We start from the raw sequence: 22,204 nt of genomic DNA, 5'->3' as shown, positions 1-22,204 counted from the left end.
AAATACAAGTACAGATGAACAATATTTGCAAACAAAATGCTATGATGAAAAGGTTGCCTGACATGAAAAATGGTTCAACGTTGAGAGGAAACTCTAAAGTTTTTGTGTTGATCCTGGTGTTTGCATTTCTTGTCACAAACAAAAACAAACAAACTATTTTCCTAAGTCTTTTATTAGGGTGTTAAGACAATTGTTGATAGTGTGTAATCAGAGCTCCAGTTACCAGTTCTTAAATTCAAATGTTATATTGTTGATTTCAAAGTTGCATGTAACAGAACGGAAATATATCAAAAGCAAAAAATAAAAAAATAAAAAATAAAACTAAAACTAAAAGCACAGCCTATTGCAGTGATTTTTGCTGTTCTTCCTTAGATTTCTGGTATTTGTCTTCTTTGACAAAGGCTTATCGCAAGCATGTTATTTTATTTCAGGGCAAACGTTTACATGGTTTAACACTTAAAACATGACATTCCATTTCTTTGTCTGACCAATGAAATGTGATGTATTGTTTCATAATGTGATAAAATACCAAAATACAACATATAACTTCAAGGAGGGGCGTGGGGTGAACTGGCGCAGCTGGTGATCAGAAAAAAAAAGATTATGTCACGAAAAGAGAAAAAAAGAACATCAGTCATTCTTGAATACAACTAATTCAATTGAGTATTAGGGTTGCAAATCTTCAATGTTGTCAACGTCCCATAGAAATTAATGGGAATAAACCAAGAATTCACAGGGACTGTTTCTTCTGGAATTTATGATTATTACTGCAAACCTGACTAAAGCAACCAGGTACGGAGAAACCATGCCTTATTAGCGTTCTAAGAGTTTCTACGAGGTTCAGCACTTACAAGCCATTATAATTAAAATTCAAATGCTAACCTCACATGGAAAGTCACCAAATGTTCTACAGCTTTGCAATTCATCAACGGATAAAACAAGCAAAAAAAAAACAGTCACATCTATTTACATGTATACACAAAACGGCTCAAATGTAAATTCCACTTTTGCCAGGTACGTGTACGAAGAAGCGGGAGACGTGAACTTTTCTTATTAGCCATTTGATGTAATGCACAGTAAATTGATCACATATTGCTGCGTTTTTCATTGCTCAGTACACAGCCGCAAGGTCCTAAACAGACAACACTAAAAGGCATGCTTCGTAGGGCAGCCTCAAAGTGGAGACTTCAATAATTGAAGCCTTTGCAGTGATCCCAGGTGTGATTTAACCATGATTGATGTAAGAAGAAGAATAGGGAAAGGGGGTGGGGGTTGCTTCACTATTTGTCTGTGTGTGACTTCAACTTCCTCTCCCAAAGTTTTTGATTATCAGAGAAGCCCTGCTTGCCCTTGTTGAAGGAGTTGGGTCCGGCCGATGTCGGCGTCTCCCTAAAAAAGATTCCAGATTTATAACATGTTAAATGTTTACTGAACTTGACTGAATGGAAGAGAAAAAAAGACACTTCACCTTAATACAGTGGGACCTTGGCTTACGAACTCAATTGGTTCCCAGACAGAGTGTGTAAGGCGAAAAGTGTGTGTCCCAAAAATTAATTTCCCATAGGAAACCATTAAAATGAGAATAATCCGTTCCCAGGTCCCCATAAAACATAATTTTCTACTTTCTAATTTTCTAAGCCTTAAAACTACACAAAATATACCTTATTTTATGTATAATAAATGTGCTATAGTATTATGATTCAAGAAATAAACTGTACTGTACAATAAAGTCATTTTATTTATCTTTGTGATGGTCGTTAATGGCTTGTCCGGTTTCCTCAGCATTAAACACTTGATGAGGAGCACAGGATTCTTTCACCATCTTGAAGAATGATCCCTTGTAGGTGCTTTCTCTGTGATAATTGTATCTAGTTCTTCATCAATTTTGGCATCAAGTGTACAGATGACTTGTGCGGGTTATTTGTGGAGGCTGAATGATGGGATATTTTAACCTTCCAGTCTACACTCTGCTTTTGAACTATCAAAATTGAAATGTGTTCAAATTTCAGTTTTCCATCCATTTTCTCACTATTTCACTTTTGTTTTTTTGTTTCAAGCTCTGTCATCTCCCTTGTGTGTGTGTGTGTGTGTGTGTGTGTGTGTGTGTGTGTGTGTGTGTGTGTGTGTGTGTGTGTGTGTGTGTGTGTGTGTGTGTGTGTGTGTGTGTGTGTGTGTGTGTGTGTGTGTGTTTTCTCACTCTCTCTGTCTGCCTGTCTCTTTAATGTTTAACCCCCCCTCACCACTGCTGGGTTCTTGACCAATCACGTGGCTTTAACCGAACACGCTATTTTGTTTTTTGGAGAACGGCCTCACTCTCTCTCTGTCTGTAACCCCACGCCCCACTGCTGCGTTCTTGACCAATCACGTGGCTTTAACCGAAGACCGGGGGCGAGGAATAGAGGACAAAAACAGTGGCCACCATTTTCTTGTGAGGAGAACAGGCTCGTTCGCGAACGACACATCACTCATTGTGGCAGCTCCGTGTGTATCCCGAAAAATGGTTTGTATGCCAAGGTAAAATTTTCATAAATGTAACATTCGTAAACCGAAAAGTTCGTAAGCCAAGGGGTTCGTAAAACGAGGTTTCACTGTACTAATGAATCCTAATTCGGCAAAATTCTGGTTTTGATTTACATTTAACAGAACTTGTTAAATCTTAGCAACGAAATATACAACAACCCAAAAAAGGAGTGAAATTAATTGTGGAAAACTGCACTGAAATCGAGAAATACAACTCTACCGGAATAATTATTCAATGTATAAGAATTTTACCTCTGGCAATTAATTCATGTGATTATTTTTATTTTAAATAGAGCTAAAGCAAGCAAGTGTCAAATTGTGCTACTCAAAGGCCGGGATCCTGCATGTTTACCTGATTGAAAAGATCAGGATCGTTCTCAGGCTCCTATGGAGCTTGCTGATGATGATAATAATAATAAGAATACATTTCATTTATAAGCACCCTTCAAAACTCTCAAGGTCACTTTAGTCACAGGATAAGTTTTTCTGCGGGTGAGCAGTGGCAGAATCAGGTGTGATGGAGGAAGGAAACAAAAAAATTGCAAGAAAGCAGCCATCAGAGACCCCCGGCACCACGATAGAACAAAATAGCAGCAAAGCACAACTTTTGTCTGAATGGTGCTCATCATCTCACTTCCACAGTTATTTGAAAATGTACTGTTATGTAAAGAATGACAGGCTTAGGCTGAAATCAAACAATGTAGTTGTGAAATACCTGCCGATGTTCTTCATCCTCATCTTTGCCTCTGGGGGCATCTCCTCTGGCTCGCTCTGCAAAATGACAACATTGTCTTTATGGGGTTATTTACTTTGGTGGGCTTCCGACCAGTGAGGCCTGCACTTGTATATGTGGAGCATATGTGTTTGTCCATGTCAGATGAATAAACTTCTATCTTAAAAATATTTATCTTAGCAGGAAGAAAAAGACAAGGGTCTCCCTCATCACCTTGCTTCTCTGAGTCATATGAAAGCTTCTAGCTGACAATATCTCGATTATAGTTCAAAACTACAAAAAGCGAGAAATTCCATTGATAATTGTCAAGTTAATTGAAGAAAGCCTGATCTCAGTACTTACGTCATCATCTTCATTGAAAACTGATGCCATTCCAAGCTTTTTTGGAGGCGCTGTTGAGACAGGCTCTTTGGGTTTCTAAGGCAACATTGGGAGAAGAGACTTTACAGCATAATGCATAAAAAAAGGCTTTAGCCTGTTTCCTCAAGAGCAACTCTATACTGACTGACCTTCACTCCTGTCACACAAGTTAAACCTATGCTAGCTGACAAACACTGCTAATCTCTAAAGGACAATTAAAAAAAGATTCTAAAGAGTCTTGCTTTGCTTTTGGTATCCTGAAGCCCAATCTTTACCCTCCCTTAAATCTAGCGATGGGAAATAAGACGCATAAATGCTCTATTAGTGTATAAAGGTTGCTTTGTTTCCAGGTGTTTGTACCTCACTTGAGTATCTTTTTCTGAAAAAAAAAACTTATGTTCCTTCCCATTGAAAACATATCAGCATGTAATACTCATAATTACCCAAATGGAATACAGTAATTACTTTTTTTAACGTCTACAGATGACACAATGTAATACAAACTATGGGAAGTCTAAAGTGTGACGACTCCTGCCAAAGTTATAGACAAACATTCAGTAATCAAACACACTTTGGCTACTGTAATATGCATCGTGAATATGCATGGTTTTTATTATCGGGGACGCTAAAAAATGACTAAACATCACCCAGAAAGGCCAAGGTCCCAATTTAAAGCATAAAACTCCGACTTCACCGACAAGGTGACGCTGCCCCTCACGACCAATTCAACAAGTAACCCAATAAAATAGCAAACCTACTTACGCTAGCGCCAAGCTTGATCGATATAGGATTTGACTTTTTTCCCGTATTGCTGTTCGTGCCGAAGCCTATTTTGGTGGCTTTGCTGGGTGCTGGCGGCTCTGTCGGAGTATCGTCCTCATCGTCTGACGAAAGATGCTGGGATGTACGTTTGAGTTTGCTCGCTCCTCCGCCCACCGTGCTACAAGAGACAGGCTTAGTTTTCACTCTGCCTCCCTCCTCCAGCGGCCCTGCTTGAGGCAAGACAACTCACCAACGTGAACAACGGGTTTATTACAAAGAGCTAATTAACAGCATTACCTGCACGGCTATATTTTTGCCACAAAACAACACACTAAACGCTCACATTTAGTTCATGTCTGCACTGCCCGTCTTGAAATGCGTTCACAATTTCTTTGAGCATAAGCATTGCTATCTTAAACATATTTTCAGCATTCATAAAAAAAGAAATAGCGCATAGGTACCCTTATAAATTGATTAACAGATAATCGTTTTTTAATTCAACGTAATTTCAACCGACGTCAACACAATGGTGCCTTCGCTAAACAACACTTCATTCGTTAGCTCATTATATTTTAGGAAGAGCCCCTACGAGTGACGTACTTTCAACCTGATTAGGAAATAAGGCCAGCAATGCAGAAAAAGACTAAATTAAAAGCGTGTACAATATTAGTGAAAGAAATTAAAATAGCACAGATATCACCTCCGTCATTGCGGTGGTCTCTCCTCTTACGTTCCAAGTTCGCCATTTTGAATGAACGGGCTGCAGCTGCTCGAACATCTTCTTCGCTCTCATTTCCTCCGTGTGCGTTTTAGCGCCACCAACGAGCCAAGAGCAAGAGCCAAGAGCACCAAGAGCAAATAGGCCGTCTTGTTTTCGTCCAGGTTTGGAAATTAATCAGAAATGGCAACGGAATTCACTACAGTACAGTATATGCACATCCCTTTCTTCTTGCGTGCAAAGTATTGTGTTCTGCTTCATGAAAATTACCTCAATAAAATAAAATTGTGAGCGACGGGACAAATGTTTTCAAAATGTCACTTTGAATATTATCCTTGTAACAAACGTTTCTGACCAAAATTGTGTTTTTTTTATGTACTTGAATCGGCACGCACACGTCTTGCACATGACACCTGTATGACTCTTTATTAAAAAATCATGCTTTGTAAGACTTGAACAACAAATGTATTCTTGATGTTCCATACGTATGTTTTTATTAAGACCTTTGGGATGCATAATTAAACAGTAAAGAAAATAATAACCTCGTTGTAACACTCACAAAAGTGTTCTATGAATTAGGAAAAAACCCTACGGATACATTTTGGTCACTGATATAAAGGACAGCGTCCAATGAAATATCCCTCGCTGAGCGCTCCCCGTGGTGCAGTTACGCAGTTTTGACATCGGCTGTGGCGTTGGCGCTCGTACAACGGTTTACCCTTCTGTTTGGGGTAGAAGAAGAAGCCCAGTCCGTGACGTCAGACAACCAGAACGCAGGCTACACCGTGATGTTCACCAACAGGTAAGCTTCCATTGCTCAATGTTAACCCATCATTTCGCACAATTATCAGTAAACAAATTACCCTAAAATGCTCACATTCATGTTGTTGACGTTCAGTGACTGTTACTGTATGTTTACATCAAGTATGAATGTCGTGTCGCGGGAATTTTGTCTCCAATTCTGGGATTTGAGTTTTAGAGCTGTAAACACACATTGTGACGACGTGATACATGTTTTACTTACTATATAATAAAAGGTTACAATACAACCGATACCCCTGATGCTGTTCCGACACTTTTAGCCACGGCAGCAGAGGTTTGGTTGACTCTGTCCCCAAGGCGAATTATGTAAATTGAATCATATAAATGTTTTATTTTTTTTTTCACTTACAAAACACCTTGGCAAGCCAGCAAGGCCTTTTTTAGTTTAATCACTGTATTCAAATCCATCATATCAAATCCATAATTCAAATTCATAATTTTGAATTTGATCACATATTTTCTAGCATATTTATTGTATGCACTGCCTCTAGTACAGGGGTGGGCAAACTTTTTGACTCGCGGGCTGCATTGGGTTCTAAAATTTGACAGAGGGGCCGGGCCAGGAGCAGTTGGAGGGAGTGTTTGGGCCGGAAATACTAAACCTAAAGCATTAAAGGACAACCGACGCCTCCCGACAAGTTATGTCCATAATTTATAAAATCACTTCAAATGACTTTTACTGAGCGTTTTTTACAAAGATTCCACAGCATATAGCTATAGTTTACGTTCTAAGACTTGCGCTGAATATTCACGAAGTCTTGTTTTCGAGTTGATGACGATCCCCATGTGACGTCACGTTTGGACCGCCCCTGACCGAGAAAGCGACGCACAATGCATTTTGGGTACTTTGTTTGGTCTGAAAACTTCGTGTTGATGGCGAAATTAGAAGGAAAACACATAAATAACGCCATGGTGAATTGTTGTGTGTTGCACCAAGACAACTACAGTAAAGTCTCGTTATATCGATATCGGTTATATCGATAGTACCGCTTATTACGATACTATTTCTATGAACGCAAGGAGAAAATTACATGCGCGCAGGGTCAGATATATCGATAGTCCCGGTTATATCGATATTTTTTCGGACTCCCTTGAATATCGATATAACGAGACTTTACTGTATTTGATATTCGCTGACACAAATTCCCAGCTGACAAATCAGCCCATTTCCAACGGAGCTTGGGCGCAATCTTCTGCATTTTCTGGGTGCTACATTGCTGTCATTGGCGGCTCGAATTGATATGGGAGGACTCCTTGAATCAATTGCAAACATTTATGCTTTCCTCTTTAGAACTATTTGAATCATATTCATAACTGGATGAGTAACAAGAAAGCATCTTCTCCGAATCTGAAGCCATTGTTTTGATTCTCGAGCAAGGCAAGACGTCATGGCGTGACGTCACGAACAAAGGGGTGGGACCTTCTGAAAATGGCCATTTCCGGATTCATTTTGAAGTCATTTTTATTGGTGTTTTTCATTTAACTAAAAATATCAGCCTGCCTGTTTTGGGTATTATAGATGCTATAAAACGTTTTTATAATGTCAGTGGGAAACACAAAAAAAATGGTGCCGGTTGTCCTTTAAATGTAGTGTGTACAAACCTCATAGCACAGTAAGAACCCAATTTATTAACTGTCTTTCAAATGTGAAAAATATCCCTGATCAGTTAATAAATTTGTCTCAAGGAATATGGCGTTTACATACTATTTCACAGATACTTGGAGGAGGAAATGGAAATAGATTAAAATAACATGCACTGTGATTCATCAAGATTGCGTCTGTTTTTAATAGGTTTTCATTGAAGGGGCAACGTTAAAGAAATCAACATTTATTGAAAAATGGAATCACTTTCAACATTCAAAACATATTATTCCACAACGAAATATTCAAGCTCAATAATACCTACTTGTTTTAAATTCCGCCAAATCGTAGATGGTTTGTCCTGACCGCGCGCTCAAAAAACTCCTCACTGACGCCCTCGCCTTCACGTGCAAACAATACACGTGTACCGTCGCCGAGCACGCAGACATCGGCAACCTGCAGTGAAATTTGCATACTCGGCACGGCAGCCAATCAGAAAGAAGCATGCTGCTTTTTTCCGGACTTTCGCAAGCGTTATAAAGTCGTGCAATTGCATGTCATTTTCCAAAATAGATGCACAGAACCTCAGCCCAGAAGAAAGATTCAAAAGAAGCTAACAACATATGTGACGCTACAAAACGTAAATTTACATTAAACCGTGACTGTGAAGTGTACGTGAGACTCATGAAAGGGGCTTCGTGGCTCGTAGGAAGCAATGCAAACGTTGCATTGTGCACCACAATGACAATCGACTACTGCAGCAAAATCTAGCCATGCACATTTACCGTAAATTAAGCAAGGCAGCATTTGTAGTAGGTGCATTCTTGATTTTAGAAAAAAATTATACTTTGTTACAATGTTTTTTGATGTGATTAGTTGTCTCATTGTGCTTCAAGTTGTGAAAGATGGGGCAGGCAACTTTTCAGTTATCTGCCCTGTTGTCCGCTAACTTTTTGTCATGAGTTTCAGACGCTGTTTTTAATATAATTTGGGCAGGTTCGGCGGGCCGGATTAAAAAGCCTAACGGGCCGTATGTGGCCCGCGGGCCGTACTTTGCCCATGCGTGCTCTAGTACTTGTGTGTGTGCTTGTGTGCGTGTGTGTGTAAATATACATATACTGTGTATGGATTTTCATGATTACATCTATAGACCCAGGTACTCAACCCCCCACAAAACTTGATGGATGTGTAGAATGTTGAATTCGAAATTTAATTAATTCCCATTTCTTTATAATGAGCTTTATATTTATTTCTACAGGCTACATTTCAAATAATGCAGTGTTCCAGTCAAGATGGGGCAGACTATGTGCATCTGCTCCCGTGGCTCCATCACCATTGACAGTAAAAAATACTACTTCTTGCAGAAACTTGACGAGGGGTAAGATAACACATAATTGTTTTTGATGTAAACATACATACATTTACAAAGGAATTGTGATTTTTTTTTTTTTTTTTTTTGAGAAAAGTTACCTTTCAACAAAATTCAGAATTATTCATAATTTCTCTCTCCAGTGGTTTCAGTTATGTGGATCTTGTTGAGGGGGTAAAAGATGGTCGCTTCTATGCCCTGAAGCGAATCCTGTGTCATGATCGTGAAGGCCGCCAGGAGGCCCAGACTGAAGTGGAGATGCATCAGATGTGTAATCACCCCAATATACTTAGTCTCGTAGCACATACCTTTATTGAGCGGAATGGCAAAAGTGAAGCCTGGCTGCTTCTGCCTTACATAAGAGTAAGTTGTTTGTTCTTTTTTTTCCAAACCAATAGCCATCCGTCAAATACCGTGTTGCCCATACTGTCTCTCTGTGCAAAATGAATACATAAAAAAAACAGAAGGGAAGTCTGTGGTCAGTCCTGGAGAAGCTTCGAGAAAAGGGGAGCTACATGCCTGAAAAACAGATTTTAAATATCTTTGACGGGATCTGTTCAGGACTCAAGGCCATCCATGACAAAGGTTTTGCGCATCGGTAAGAACATTTAAAACAATCATACACCCAAATGCAGTGGTACATTGATCTTGGAATTTGGAAATGTACTTGTGCTGTCGGAAATTGGTCAAGGTATCACTGCAATCTTTTATACTAGTCTCAAAATGAATAAGACTTGAATACTAATCATCAGAATGTATTTGGTCAGAGATCTTAAACCTACAAATGTGCTTCTGAATGAGGATGACAGCCCCGTCCTGATGGATTTGGGCTCTATGAATAGAGCCCGCGTTGAGGTAAGAGGCCTTCAGCATTTAGAATATTTATGAGAAGACTTGATTAACATATCCTAAAGTGTGTAATTTTCGAACCAGTTGGCTGGTTTATAGCTCATCTTGACAGACTGGTTGGATTAGATAATGTTTACTGAGAAATTTGTGTTGTGTGTTTTAAAAGTGACTGGATCCGCGAACAGGAAATGGCAAGTTTTAGAACTAAAGTTACGAGAACCCTTCACATATGGCCTGATTTACTAAGATCTGACACTTTACTAAATTGCAGGTTCATCCTAATAGATTGTATGTGCTGTTGGGGGGTGGGGGGGGGGGTGCATGGTCAGCAAAGATTGCTGAACAATTTGCACCATGTGTAAACGTGGTGGAGGCTGCCCCATTGAAATAAGGGGCGTTAACTTTAGTGACAGTAGCTCTAATACATTGTATTTATTTTTTTAAACCACAGACCATTTTAGAGGGCACCCCAATAGTAAAAAAAGAGGCAAAAGTTTGTTTTGGCCCCTTTTTACCATGAAATGCATGATGTGTGGCGCCATTCCCGAATTTGATTAGGTTTTGGTTTTTCTTGCGGGGGTGCCGATAAAGCGCCGATCAGACCTCTGGTAATGTTTTCCCTCCCATAAGGGGACAGCATTGGCCTTTTGTACAGCCACCCCCATTTCAGGCTGAGAAAACTCCAGACCCATATAACTTAGGAATTAACTCCTTTTTTCCGATGAAAGAAGAGAGTCTAGGGTGTCTTACGCTGCACTGAATGTTTATGTAGTCCTAAAAGTCAATATTCTTTGGGTCTTGCAATGTGAGTGAAAATGACAAATCCCTTGCACTGGAGTGGACACATTTTTTGCACATCGTCTGGCAGTGAATGAGTTAACTTACCATAAGCTTCAGGAACCCTGAAAACTGAATGCTCATACAATGTAAAATACAAAATAACTCGTAAATGTCTTTCTTTGGATGTGAATGAGTTAATGACACAGCACTTCTGAACTTCTGGATCTGTCTTTCATATCTGCCTCATTAGCATAAACTACCAGAGAACTATATTGTCTCAGTTAAGAATGTTTTTAATGTCACAAGCATTGATACGGGCTTTAGCGAGAGGTTTCTACCACCCTCTAGTTATCCCTTTCCTTCCTTTTCTCATGCTTTGGTCTCACGCCCTTGTAAAAGGGTGCCCCCATGTTGTTCCCATTTATGACTCCATGGATTGAATGTCAGTGGTGTATGATACAGTCTGACCAAGCTTCGGGTGCAAAGTTATCAGATCAACTTCCATATTGATTTCTTTGTACAGATTAGCATTTTATGGAAGTTCAGTAAATGAGGCCCACAATGTAAGACATGGCTATGACAAAAGATTCCGTGCTTCGGGCTGATTCGGGGTGGCTTTCCAGCTTTCCTGGAAACACTTAATTTCCACATTTGGGACTCAATTCCAGGTCAGGGGTACCAGAGAAGCAATGACTTTACAGGATTGGGCTGCCCAGCGATGTACCATTTCCTACCGTGCACCTGAGCTCTTCAATGTGGAGAGTTACTGTGTCATTGATGAGCGCACAGATATTTGGGTAAATTCTGATATTTTATTTTTAATTGCTGAATGTTTTTTTTCCATGGTGACAAATGCTCGTTTGACTTACTTTGCTTTTTTTGTGTCCTCATCCAGTCATTGGGCTGCGTGCTGTACTGTATGATGATGTTGGAAGGACCCTACGACCTTGTGTTTCAGAGAGGTGACAGTGTTGCCTTGGCAGTTCAGAACCCCATTAACATCCCACAGCACTGCAGGTAAATTGTTGATGTTGTAGCATGAAAGAATGATTGTCACACACACATGCACGACCCACCACATACATAATCAGATTTATATTCACATATTCAACAGTAGCCAAAATGGAACTGTATAGTGCCACTTAGCAGTTTTTTTGACAACGATACTAGTGCAGCGTGTTCTACCGGAAACAAATTCCTTGTGTGTTTCTACATACTTGGCAATAAAGATGATTCTGATTCTGATTCTGATAAGAAGCGCAGGTTGGATTTGGAAAGAAAAACAGATTTGTACCATTCATGTGGCATGAAAAAAAATATGTTAGATATCGTTAAATTCAACAACTGGATCAAATGTTTTTTCAAAAGCCCCAGTCTATGTCAATGTTTCTCCCGTCAATGGTAACTGCTAGTACATGTATGTAACATGTATGTAAAAGGCCTTTTCCATACATGTTAGCTGAAAGGACAACCGACGTCTCCGGACAAGTTGTGTCCATAATTTGTAAAATGGCTTCAAATGACTTCTACTGAGCGTATTTTACAAAGATTCCACCGTATATAGCTCTATTTTACGTTTTAAGACTCGCGCTGAATATTCAGGAAGTCTTGTTTTTGAGTTGGTGACGATGCCTACCGTGAAGTCACGTCTGGACCACCCCTGACCGAGAAAGCGACACACAATGCATTTTGGGTACTTTGTCTGGTCTGAAAACTTCGTGTTGATTCGTGTTGATGGCGAAATTAGAAGGAAAACATAAATAATGCAATGGTGAATCGTTGTGTGTTTCACCAAGACTACTATTTGATACTAGCTGACACAAATTCCCAGCAGACAAAACAGCCCATTTCCAACGGAGATTGGGCACCATCTAGTGCATTTTCTGGGATGCTACATTGGAGTCCAGACGCCTCAAAATGACACGGAAGGACTTCTTTAATCGATTGCAAACATTTATGCTTTCCTCTTCGGGACTATTTGAATCATATTCATAACTAGATGAGTAACAAGAAAGCATCTTTTCTAAATCTGAAGCCATTGTTTTGATTCTCAAGCAAGGCGAGACGTCTTGACGTGACGTCACGAAAAAGGGGGCAGGACCTTCTGAAACTGAAACTTTCTGAGGTCATTTTGAAGTAGTTTTGGGACACCTTAAGTAATTTTAATTGGTGTTTTTCATTTGACTAAAAATATTAGCCTGCGTGTTTGGGTATTTTAGATGCTATAAAACGTTTTTCTGATTCAGTTAGGAAACCAAAAAAATGCTGTCGGTTATCCTTTATAGCTACAGACTCGTGTGAAAATTGTCTCTATGTAATTGAAATGGAGGGGTGAGGGGGAACATAGGATATGGCTATGCTCACTATATTCCAAACTGCTGTTCACTGCCACCATTCAGCTTTGGCCTCTCAAGCTGAGCGCAAAATGAAAAATTGTCAGAATGACACAAACTCGTGAGTCGGGTCACACGTATCTCATGCGTTTTCACTGCTGTTGATATGTCTCGCATTCTCCCTTATTCACCCATTGAGTGTCTTCCAGTTACTCGGATGGGCTGCAGTTGCTGCTGAGCTCCATAATGGTGTCCAACCCCCATGAGAGACCGAATATCAACTGGGTAATTGAGCAGGTAAAGGACCTACAGAGTTGCAGCCCAAACACCCAAACCAATACTGTCTGAAAGGACTTTTGCAGCACACATTGAGGAATGGATCCTATTTCATGCTCAGATATCCTTAATTTATTAATGATTGGTGAAAAAAAAACAGATAACGATACTCTTTTGATCACCATTTTAACTTTTCAATGATTTGCTGCTTTTCCCACAAGCTGTACAGAGCAAATCTGGTCAGAATATTATTGAAATACATGAAATATAATTTCCATTCTCAGCTTTTAGATTCTTTTATATTCTTGCTTTGTCAAATTTGTTCTCGTGTGCCTTATGTGCTAAAATGAGGTAGTTAAAAACTATAAAGTAAGCATTGAGCTCAGAGCTTTCCACAAATGGTTGTAATCTATTCGCAGGCGCCTGACAATTCAATAAACTACTATAACTACTATTCAACTATTGATAAAAATCAATAGTTGAACGATTGATGATATCGTGCTTTGTTAAATCTTGAGTGATCAGAACCTTTGATCATTGGTGAACATGGGACACATTTATAATGGCTTATATTTTTTGTCAAATATTCATGGAGGGTGAAAATATGAAATATTATTCCGTGCCAAAACGAAGACGCTAGATTAGATGTCACTTTTTTAAATGTGTCACAATTACTCTGGTGTATTTGCATTTCTTAGTCCGGGTGCGCAACACGTGTAACTACAGGTATCATCCTAAAACACTCACTGAAGTAGCAGTGACCTGTTGTAATACCGTTCGTGACCATACCGTGGCACTACATCACTACAGACGAGCGGGTATTGTTCCACTGATTACCAACTAAGTTTTTCATCATTTTGATAATGACTTGACACCTTTTAACAGTAAATCCAGCATCATGCAACAACGATCTCCCCCACGGCGTGTTTAGTTTAGTGCATGTGTCACTTTTACACAACTTTGTTCTGTCAGCGCTTGCCCTCAGTGGGTGTCTTAGTCACTTACTAAACTGTAATGGTACTTTTTTAAATCCATGATGACATCGTGTTTTGTATTATTTGCCGTGATAACCTGATCTTTGTCTGCCAAGGAAAATTATGTTAATTATTTCAGTGGTATTTAACACTGGTCCAGTAATTGTTTGAAAGGGACTGTTTAATATTCCGGTAATGATAACATGCTTGTTGTTATTATTATTTTTTCTCATTATATCAGACTACTGCTATTGGTCTTTCAATTGTACATTTTCTTTTGTGTCATTAAAAGTAATGAAAGCTTTCTTGTTTAGTCGACGTGCATGCAGAAAAAGCACACAATTGAATAACATCTGAGATACTGTATGAGTATTCATGCAGGCACGAAATCTGTACTCGTTCATTAAAAAAACATCAGCAATTGTCACTAAATCATCTTGAAACTCACTATTTATTCAAAATAAACATTTACCAAAAACAATTTCATGAAACTTTGCTGCATTTTTCTCATGAGCAAGCTTCCAACTTTCATGGATTTAAAAGGTTGCCTTCCGCATTGGCCATGTGTCTCTTCTTCCAAAGCTGTTCAATAAGATTGAAATCAGAACTCGGTGGTTTGAGATCTTCCATTTTTTGGCCTTTTTAGCGCTGCATTTTGGGTCACGATCTTGTTGTCTGACAGCTGTTAGCACATTTCTCTCCAGGGTGTCTTGATCGTTTTCGGATTTCTTTGTTCCGTCTGCTGGGACGAAAGGGAACCTCCTCCATGATTCATAGCAGTTATGACACTCTTTTGTATGGATGCTTCTTGTTTGCATCTGTAAACATGGACTTGCCACTAAAGGAAATTTCACTCTCTTCAGTTTTAATATTTTTTTCAATGGTGAGTTTTTCTGTCTTTAACAGAGAAGTGCCAACAACTTTGTTCATGTGTAAATATCGATTGGCTATATTTTTTGCTATTAACAAATATTTTTTTTTTTTTTTGGGGGAGGTTAGAAACAAAAGCAATTTCTTCCATGCATAAAATGTATATCAACATAAACATATCATTTAGCTCACCCACACAATGTTCTTATCCCCTGACTGTAAAGTGTCCTTGAGAGTTTTGAAAGGCGCTTCGAAATTAAATGTATTATTATTATTATTATTATTAATGTTGTTCTCAGTCGTTCGAAACGACATTGCGTCGTACTTGGTGGTTTGAATATTTAGCCCGATTTTGAAGTTCATGAAATAATTCTGAACAGCTCTCAGAGGCAAATGCGGTACTGTTCCTGACTTGATTCAACACTAAAGCAAACTGATCAATTATCACATCCCATCATCAAGTGTGTGTGCATGTGTGAGACGCACATGCCGTTTCAGTTATGCATCAACAGAACACAAACATTGAACCAACAGAATGGCAAATGGCCACCTAACATATGTTGGAATTAATTCCATTAAAAAGAAATGGAAACTATGCTAGTTTGGCAAATTTCACATCGGTGGCGTATAAGATAAATCTCGCGGGGTTTTTATTATATTGCTTCCGTCTTGAATGAATAGTGCCCTTTTATTACGCGCCTCGGTTATATTTGTTTTTGTGTGCACATACCCAGACAACAAAATTGAAACTGGTCCCCCAGCTGGGTTTATGATCATCACAACCACCCAGATCATTCAGATGTCACACTTATACTGCTTGCCTGTATTACATTCCAAAGCACAACTACACACAAATGACAAGCCATAAATAATCAGCCATTAAAAAAAAAAGCTAACTTGTATTTATGGGGCTGTGCGCTTTTGTTGTTGTTGTAACGGACATTAGAATTCATGATACTTGAAATAATCCTATCAGGTGATCTCTTCCTCGGGTGTCCCCAGGTACCCCAGACTCTCCTGGGCCTCTCTTTATTCCAAACACACATTTCTATTCGCAATCAAGTGCCGACAGAACTGATGTCATACAAAACCAGCACCAGGTCAACCCTCATTTGAGTGCAAATTTCAATGGGATTTTTCACATTTGTCATCTTAACACATTCACTGCCAGACAATGTGCAAAAAGGTGCCCACTCAAGTGCCAGGGTTTAAGTCATTTTCACTCAAATTCCAGAACCCACAGAATATTGAGTTTTAGGACTACATAAACATTCAATGCAACATAAGAAACCTTCGACTCTCTTCTTTCATCAGAAAAAGAGTTAATTCCTAAGTCATCTGGGTCTGGACTAATATAAGGTGCAAGTGGGGGCGTCTGTACAAAAGGTAAATGCTGCCTTCTCGTGGAAGGGAAAATAATGCCAGAGGTCTGACCAGCGCTTTATTGGCACCCCTTGCAATAAAAACCAAAACCCGAACAAATTCGGCAATGGTGCTCTGTGTCATATTTTCAATTCCCGAATACATTTGGAAATGGCAGTGAATGAGTTAATCTGAGTTTGCATTTCATTTTGGCAGTGGACTGCAACTCTCCAACCATAAACCAGAAGTTTCTTGATTTGCTATGAATCAGTTAGTGAGATATTTAATGAACAAAGCATTCTGGGTCAGCGCTGAACTGGTCCAAGGCCGCACCGTAAAATCCGTCCATTTTCCCTCCCGCTTTATCCCCATTTGGGTTGCAAGGGGTGCTGGAGCCAACCCCAGCCGTTTGCGGGCACTAGGCAGGGGACACCCTGAATTGATTGCCAGCCAATCTCAGGACACACAGAGACAAACAACCAATCACTCTCACACTCACACCTAGGGGGGATTTAGAGTGTTCAATCAGCCTGCCGTGCATGTTTTTGGAATGTGGGAGGAAACCGGAGAGCCCGGGTAGAGCATCATGTCACATAAATTAGGATGTGTTGGAGGTGCACGGTAGGCTGTTCCTCCATTCACTTCACAAAGAAACGTTGTGATACCTCTAAAGACCCCACCTCCAATATTTCCCAAAGGATCCTATTTACTTAATGTTTTATTTGCAGGGACTGAGAACTTGGGTTGTCACTCACGTCCAAATTACCCTTGGCTTCATCTGAAAGAGAAAGAAATATGGCCATAACGTCTACACCGCTGAGGGGATGATTTAAAATGCATTGGTTTTTTTTCCCCGCTCCACCCAGCCGCTTTCCTCTCACTCGTTAATTCATGGTTGTGTTTGGCTTAAAATGCGTAACGAGTTCATTAAAGGGGATTGGCGTAATCAGGAAGGGTATTGCTTTAATTACTGGCTGAGGGCCAAAGCCATCCATTCTCTGCGAGATCGTCAAGCCACCCTGTCCACCAAGCTCACTAATTTAATTAAGTGTACAAAATGCTGCACCTTAAAGTCACCCTTGGGGGCAATTATGGCACGGAAGATTGAAATATATCCACCAGGGGTAGTTTACTTACTGGCAGGAGATTGCTTATGTCAGTTAGCTGATTGCATTGATTATATTGATTTGTAACAGCTTTTCGGGTAATTTCATCTGCAAAGGTGAGCAACACACTGCCCAGAAATGGTTTTATTTACTTCTTTTTGCTTTCTTTATGTAAACGTCAGACTGTTTTGCCAAGCGCTTAGACAGAATGGACCCCAACAATAAGTCTTTTCGCATTCTAGCTGGTGTGAATGGATCAATACTGTTCTTATTTGCCAGACTGGGTCAGAACAGGTCGGATGTTGTGAATCCGTTTATCGGCAGGAAGATGCTTTCTTGTTACTCATCCAGTTATGAATATGATTCAAATAGTAGAGGAAAAGAGGAAAGCATAAATGTTTGCAATCGATTAAAAAGTACTTGCATATCAATTCGAGCCATCAGGACTCCAATGTAGCATCCCAGAAAATGCACAAGATGGCGCCCAAGCTCCGTTGGAAATGGGCTGATTGGTCTGCTGCGAATTTGGGTCAACTAGTATCAAATAGTAGTCTTGGTGCAACACACAACAATTCACCATCACGTTATTTATGTGTTTTCCTTCTAATTTCGCCATCAACACAAAGTTTTCAGACCAAACAAAGTACCCAAAAGGCATTGTGTGTCGCTTTCTCGGTCAGGGGCGTTCCACACGTGCCGTCACGTCAGGCATCGTCATCAACTTGAAAACAAGACTTCCTGAATATTCTGCGCAAGTCTTAAAACGTAAAATATAGGTGTATGCCATGGAATCTTTGTAAAATACGCTCAGTAGAAGTCATTTGAAGTGATTTTACGAACAACTAAACGTCGGTTGTCCTTTAACTGCCAGACGCTGTGCAAAACTGTGTCCACTCCAGTGCCAGGGTTTTTGTCATTGTCACTGGAATTCCAGGACCCACAGAATATTGAATTTTAGGACTACATAAACATTCAATGCAGCGTAAAACACCTTAGACTCTCTTCTTTCATCAGAAAAGAAAGAGTTAATTCCTAAATTAATTGGAGTTATATGGGCTTGAAATGAGGGTGGCTGTCCAAAATACAATGCAATACAAACATATTGGTTTATATAGCGCTTTATCAACACCAGAAGCTGGAACAACACACTAACATCGACAAAAAGGAAATGCTGGCCCCTTGTGCAAAGTTAAAACATTGCTAGAGGTCTTTCCAGCGTTTTATCGGCAATCAAGCAAGAAAAAACAAAACCCAAACAAATTCGGTAATGGCACCCTGTCATATTTTCAATTCCTGAATAAATTTGTGAATGGCAATCAATGAGTTAAAGTTCAATGAAAAAGAAATATTTTCTTTCCAAAATTCCAACATTACTGGAATGTTAATGTTCATGTCGAAATTTGTCGGAATGCCAAATATCAACTCAGATAATCAAAAATAAATGTACTTCCTGTTCAACGTAAGAAAAGAAAGCACAGTTTAAAATATGAACGTGCACTAACTAGCGTGACCATGCGGACTTGACGAGCTGTTGCTGAAAATATGACTGCTGTGAAAGCATTTAAATTTTGTTCTAGGACAACTATATGTGTATGTATTTTTTGTATTGATTATATAAAATTGTATTTCATGGAATCCCTGCGACCCAAGTGAGGATTAAGCCGTATAGATGATGGATTGATGGGTAGAATTCTGTGAAAGTTAAACAACCTTTCCTCCAAGTTCTTATCGGCCATCTTACTCTAACAGGAAAGCAAAGGAAAGGTCCGAAGCAAAGACCAGAATTTGAAAAGGCCCCCCATTCCACTATTCACCCCTGCCATGTTTCTCAAATGTATTGCAGCCCAGTCTGTGGATTAGACATTGTATTTGAAAACACAAAGCACACATGAAGTCAATGGTACTGAATATATGACACTTTTGGAACAATGTCTGAGTGACCACCACATTTGCGCTCCTTATCAAGCTGTTTACTTCACGTAGCATCTTCTTTTCAAGTGAAACTTGGACACGTGGACAAGAATTCATTCAGCGTCTGTTCCAGGGATTTCCGTGTTTTCTCAATCCCTTTGTTTGGGTCCAAAGCCATGGAAAGTTTTCGAGAATATTTCATCTTTTGTCACCCATCAAGGACAAAGTCTTCCCTACTGTGAAGGTGCTTCAATAAACAACAATAGTGTCTGTCGGCCCATATTAATTAACAGAAGCGTGACCCAGCAGATTGTTTTTTAATGCAGGCCTCTAACCTTTTGCTAAGCATCGCAAAGGCAAAAGGACGCTAATAGAGTGATGAGCAGTTCATCAGTACTGATTAAGAGCATCGGATGACAAGCTAATCCCATAGTGGTGTGGTCATTAATGGTGACCAACGAAGAGTAAATTAGCTGATTAAATGCGTTCCCCAGCCGGCCGACAAGTGGCGAGCAGACGCCGGAGGGAGGTGCTTCATGAGTGATGGATGAGGAAGCCCGTTTATGGAGCCAGTAGACTTGTCACTGAACGAGTGAAGTGTCTTCATCAATTTGGATCTATTACCATGTCAATAGGAGACGATGGCCGGAGAGTAGGGGAGAGCAATACGACAAGTGTTCTCATTGTCACACTCGCGGTCGGTGGTGCGCTAGGCCCCACCCCCGTCCTCCCCCACAAAGCGGCAGGCCGGTTTACCGTAAGGCTGTTTAATTTTCCTGAAATAGGGCTGTGGCAGCTGTGTCATGCTGATGACAAGAGTGGCGGGCCCGTCACATCTCATCTAGCTGGGCTCCTATTGGGCTCAAACCCCTCCTCCTACCTTCACCTCCACACATCTTCAGAAAGAATCATTTGGAGTTGTTTTCTATTTCACTGATTATTATGGGTCTCGATGATGTCAATTGAAACCGAGGTTGTGGAATGAGTCAAATGAAACACACAAAGGTTGAATCCAGGCAAGTGGATTCTTTCTCTGGTGAATTTGGATATAATTTAAATGTGTAGTCTCATAGTAGAGTTGCTGCCAGGTAGGGTTGGTGACTGAACATCCTGCCTACCAAAACCAACCGACTGATAAGCAGAGCAAAACCCTTCTGTGAAGCGGGACCTGTGTGATGTCATGACACGAAAATTGATTCATGAAAAATGGAAAAACGACTCAGTTGTCACATCCTTACATTTTTCGTCACTTTGATTGCGTGACTGATGCACGTGATGTGATGTCAATGTGATGGAATTTACTGGAACAGCCAATGGCCAGATCTAGGAGTATTTTGGGGGCAATTTACCATTTGCCCGGGCGCAAATCTCACCAGGACCCCCTCCGCACATGTGCCAATGCTCATTTATTTTTATGTGCCTTAAGATTGAGTGGCGATCAGTCCAGAGTGCCATATTTATCCCTTTCCCAAATTTGCCTCAAGCTCTTCCATGACCCGAGTAACAATGTGCCCTCCAGAAAACAAAATGGACAGATCATTTATCATTGATGTCATCCCCGTGGTCTTCATTGAAAAAAAAAAGATATAGTTTTTCAGGTACTTGTGCATACATGCAAAGTGTGTAATCCTCCCAGTGAATGGAGCCACTCGTGTTTGACCTTTTATTGATGACACAATGGGCTTTGATGATGTCAGGTAGACCGATTGCCCCACTATTAACCCTCTTTTGAACCCGGAGTGCCACACAAAGAAAAAAAATCAACCACGCTTTCACACCAAACTAAACAAATACCTTATGTACATTAATGCCATTCAATTCACTCCGAGTCATTCCTTCTCAGGTGAGGCAATGACACATTTATTTTGAGTCAGCTTGAAGACGGCGGGTCAGCAAGTGCAAATAGGTTGGATTGCAGAATGTCAACAGCTCAAAGGGTCATGTTAGAAAGGTGAAAACTATCATCGCGCTGTATATTGTTTACACAAACGGTCCTGAAAAAGCAAATACTTATAGCACTATTAACTCAAATTGACTCCATTCAAGGAAGGTGATTACATGATTATCATCATCTTCCTGATACAAATCACTGCCCCGAGTGCTCCGACCACCACAGGCACGACTGTCACCTTTACCTTCCAGGCTCTCTCCAGCTCCTCTCTTAGCCCTTGGTATTTCTCGATTTTCTCATGTTCCTTCTTTCTGATGTTCCCATCACTCGGGATCGCTACATCCACGACCACGATATCTGGTTGGTTGGCCATTACCATCTTCAGTCTGTACCTGGAAGTCCCACAGGATCTTTGCTCGGTCGTTCTCTACTACCTTGGGAGGTGTTTCCCATTTTGATCCTGGGTTTTCCAGTCCGTACTCCGCACAGATGTTTCGGTAGACTATGCCAGCCACCTGGTTATGGCGTTCCATGTAGGCTTTCCCTGCCAGCATCTTACACCCTGCAGTTATGTGTTGGATTGTCTCCGGTGCTTCCTTGCACAACCTACACCTTGGGTCTTGCCTGGTGTGGTATATCCGTGCCTCTATGGCTCTGGTGTTCAGGGCCTGCTCTTGAGCAGCCAGGATGAGTGCCTCTGTGCTGTCCTTTAGGCCAGCCCTGTTAGCCACTGATAGGACTTCTTGAGATCAGTCACTTATCTATCTATCTATCTATCTATCTATCTATCTATCTATCTATCTATCTATCTATCTAGATAGATAGATAGATAGATAGATAGATAGATAGATAGATAGATATAGCGGAGATTTTATATATATATATATATATATATATATATATATATATATATATATATATATATATATATATATATATATATATATATATATATATATATATATATATATATATATATATATATA

At 40.0% G+C, this 22,204-nt stretch overlaps 2 protein-coding genes across 2 annotated transcripts; one reads left to right on the top strand and one right to left on the bottom strand.

Moving 5' to 3' along the window:
- Nucleotides 1–154: 154 nt before the first annotated feature.
- Nucleotides 155–5,176, bottom strand: pcnp (PEST proteolytic signal containing nuclear protein). The gene is made up of 5 exons (XM_088992275.1): nucleotides 5,076–5,176; nucleotides 4,376–4,602; nucleotides 3,596–3,670; nucleotides 3,236–3,291; nucleotides 155–1,389 (listed from the first exon to the last, which is right to left on the bottom strand). The coding sequence occupies exons 1-5, from the start codon at nucleotides 5,119–5,121 to the stop codon at nucleotides 1,281–1,283; spliced, it is 513 nt and encodes a 170-aa protein (XP_088848401.1). The 5' UTR covers nucleotides 5,122–5,176; the 3' UTR covers nucleotides 155–1,280.
- Nucleotides 5,177–5,849: 673 nt separating this feature from the next.
- stk16 (serine/threonine kinase 16) lies at nucleotides 5,850–14,559 on the top strand. Its single transcript, XM_088992273.1, has 8 exons — nucleotides 5,850–5,895; nucleotides 8,756–8,875; nucleotides 9,010–9,229; nucleotides 9,331–9,464; nucleotides 9,634–9,721; nucleotides 11,164–11,292; nucleotides 11,391–11,512; nucleotides 13,038–14,559. The coding sequence occupies exons 2-8, from the start codon at nucleotides 8,790–8,792 to the stop codon at nucleotides 13,174–13,176; spliced, it is 918 nt and encodes a 305-aa protein (XP_088848399.1). The 5' UTR covers nucleotides 5,850–5,895; nucleotides 8,756–8,789; the 3' UTR covers nucleotides 13,177–14,559.
- Nucleotides 14,560–22,204: the final 7,645 nt, after the last annotated feature.

The sequence above is a fragment of the Hippocampus bargibanti genome, linkage group LG03, assembly GCF_051943395.1.
Source record: "Hippocampus bargibanti isolate YZ-2025 linkage group LG03, ASM5194339v1, whole genome shotgun sequence".
Taxonomy (NCBI): domain Eukaryota; kingdom Metazoa; phylum Chordata; class Actinopteri; order Syngnathiformes; family Syngnathidae; genus Hippocampus; species Hippocampus bargibanti.
The sequence above is the reverse complement of the archived record's forward strand: the minus strand, read 5'-3'. Positions and strand labels throughout refer to the sequence as shown.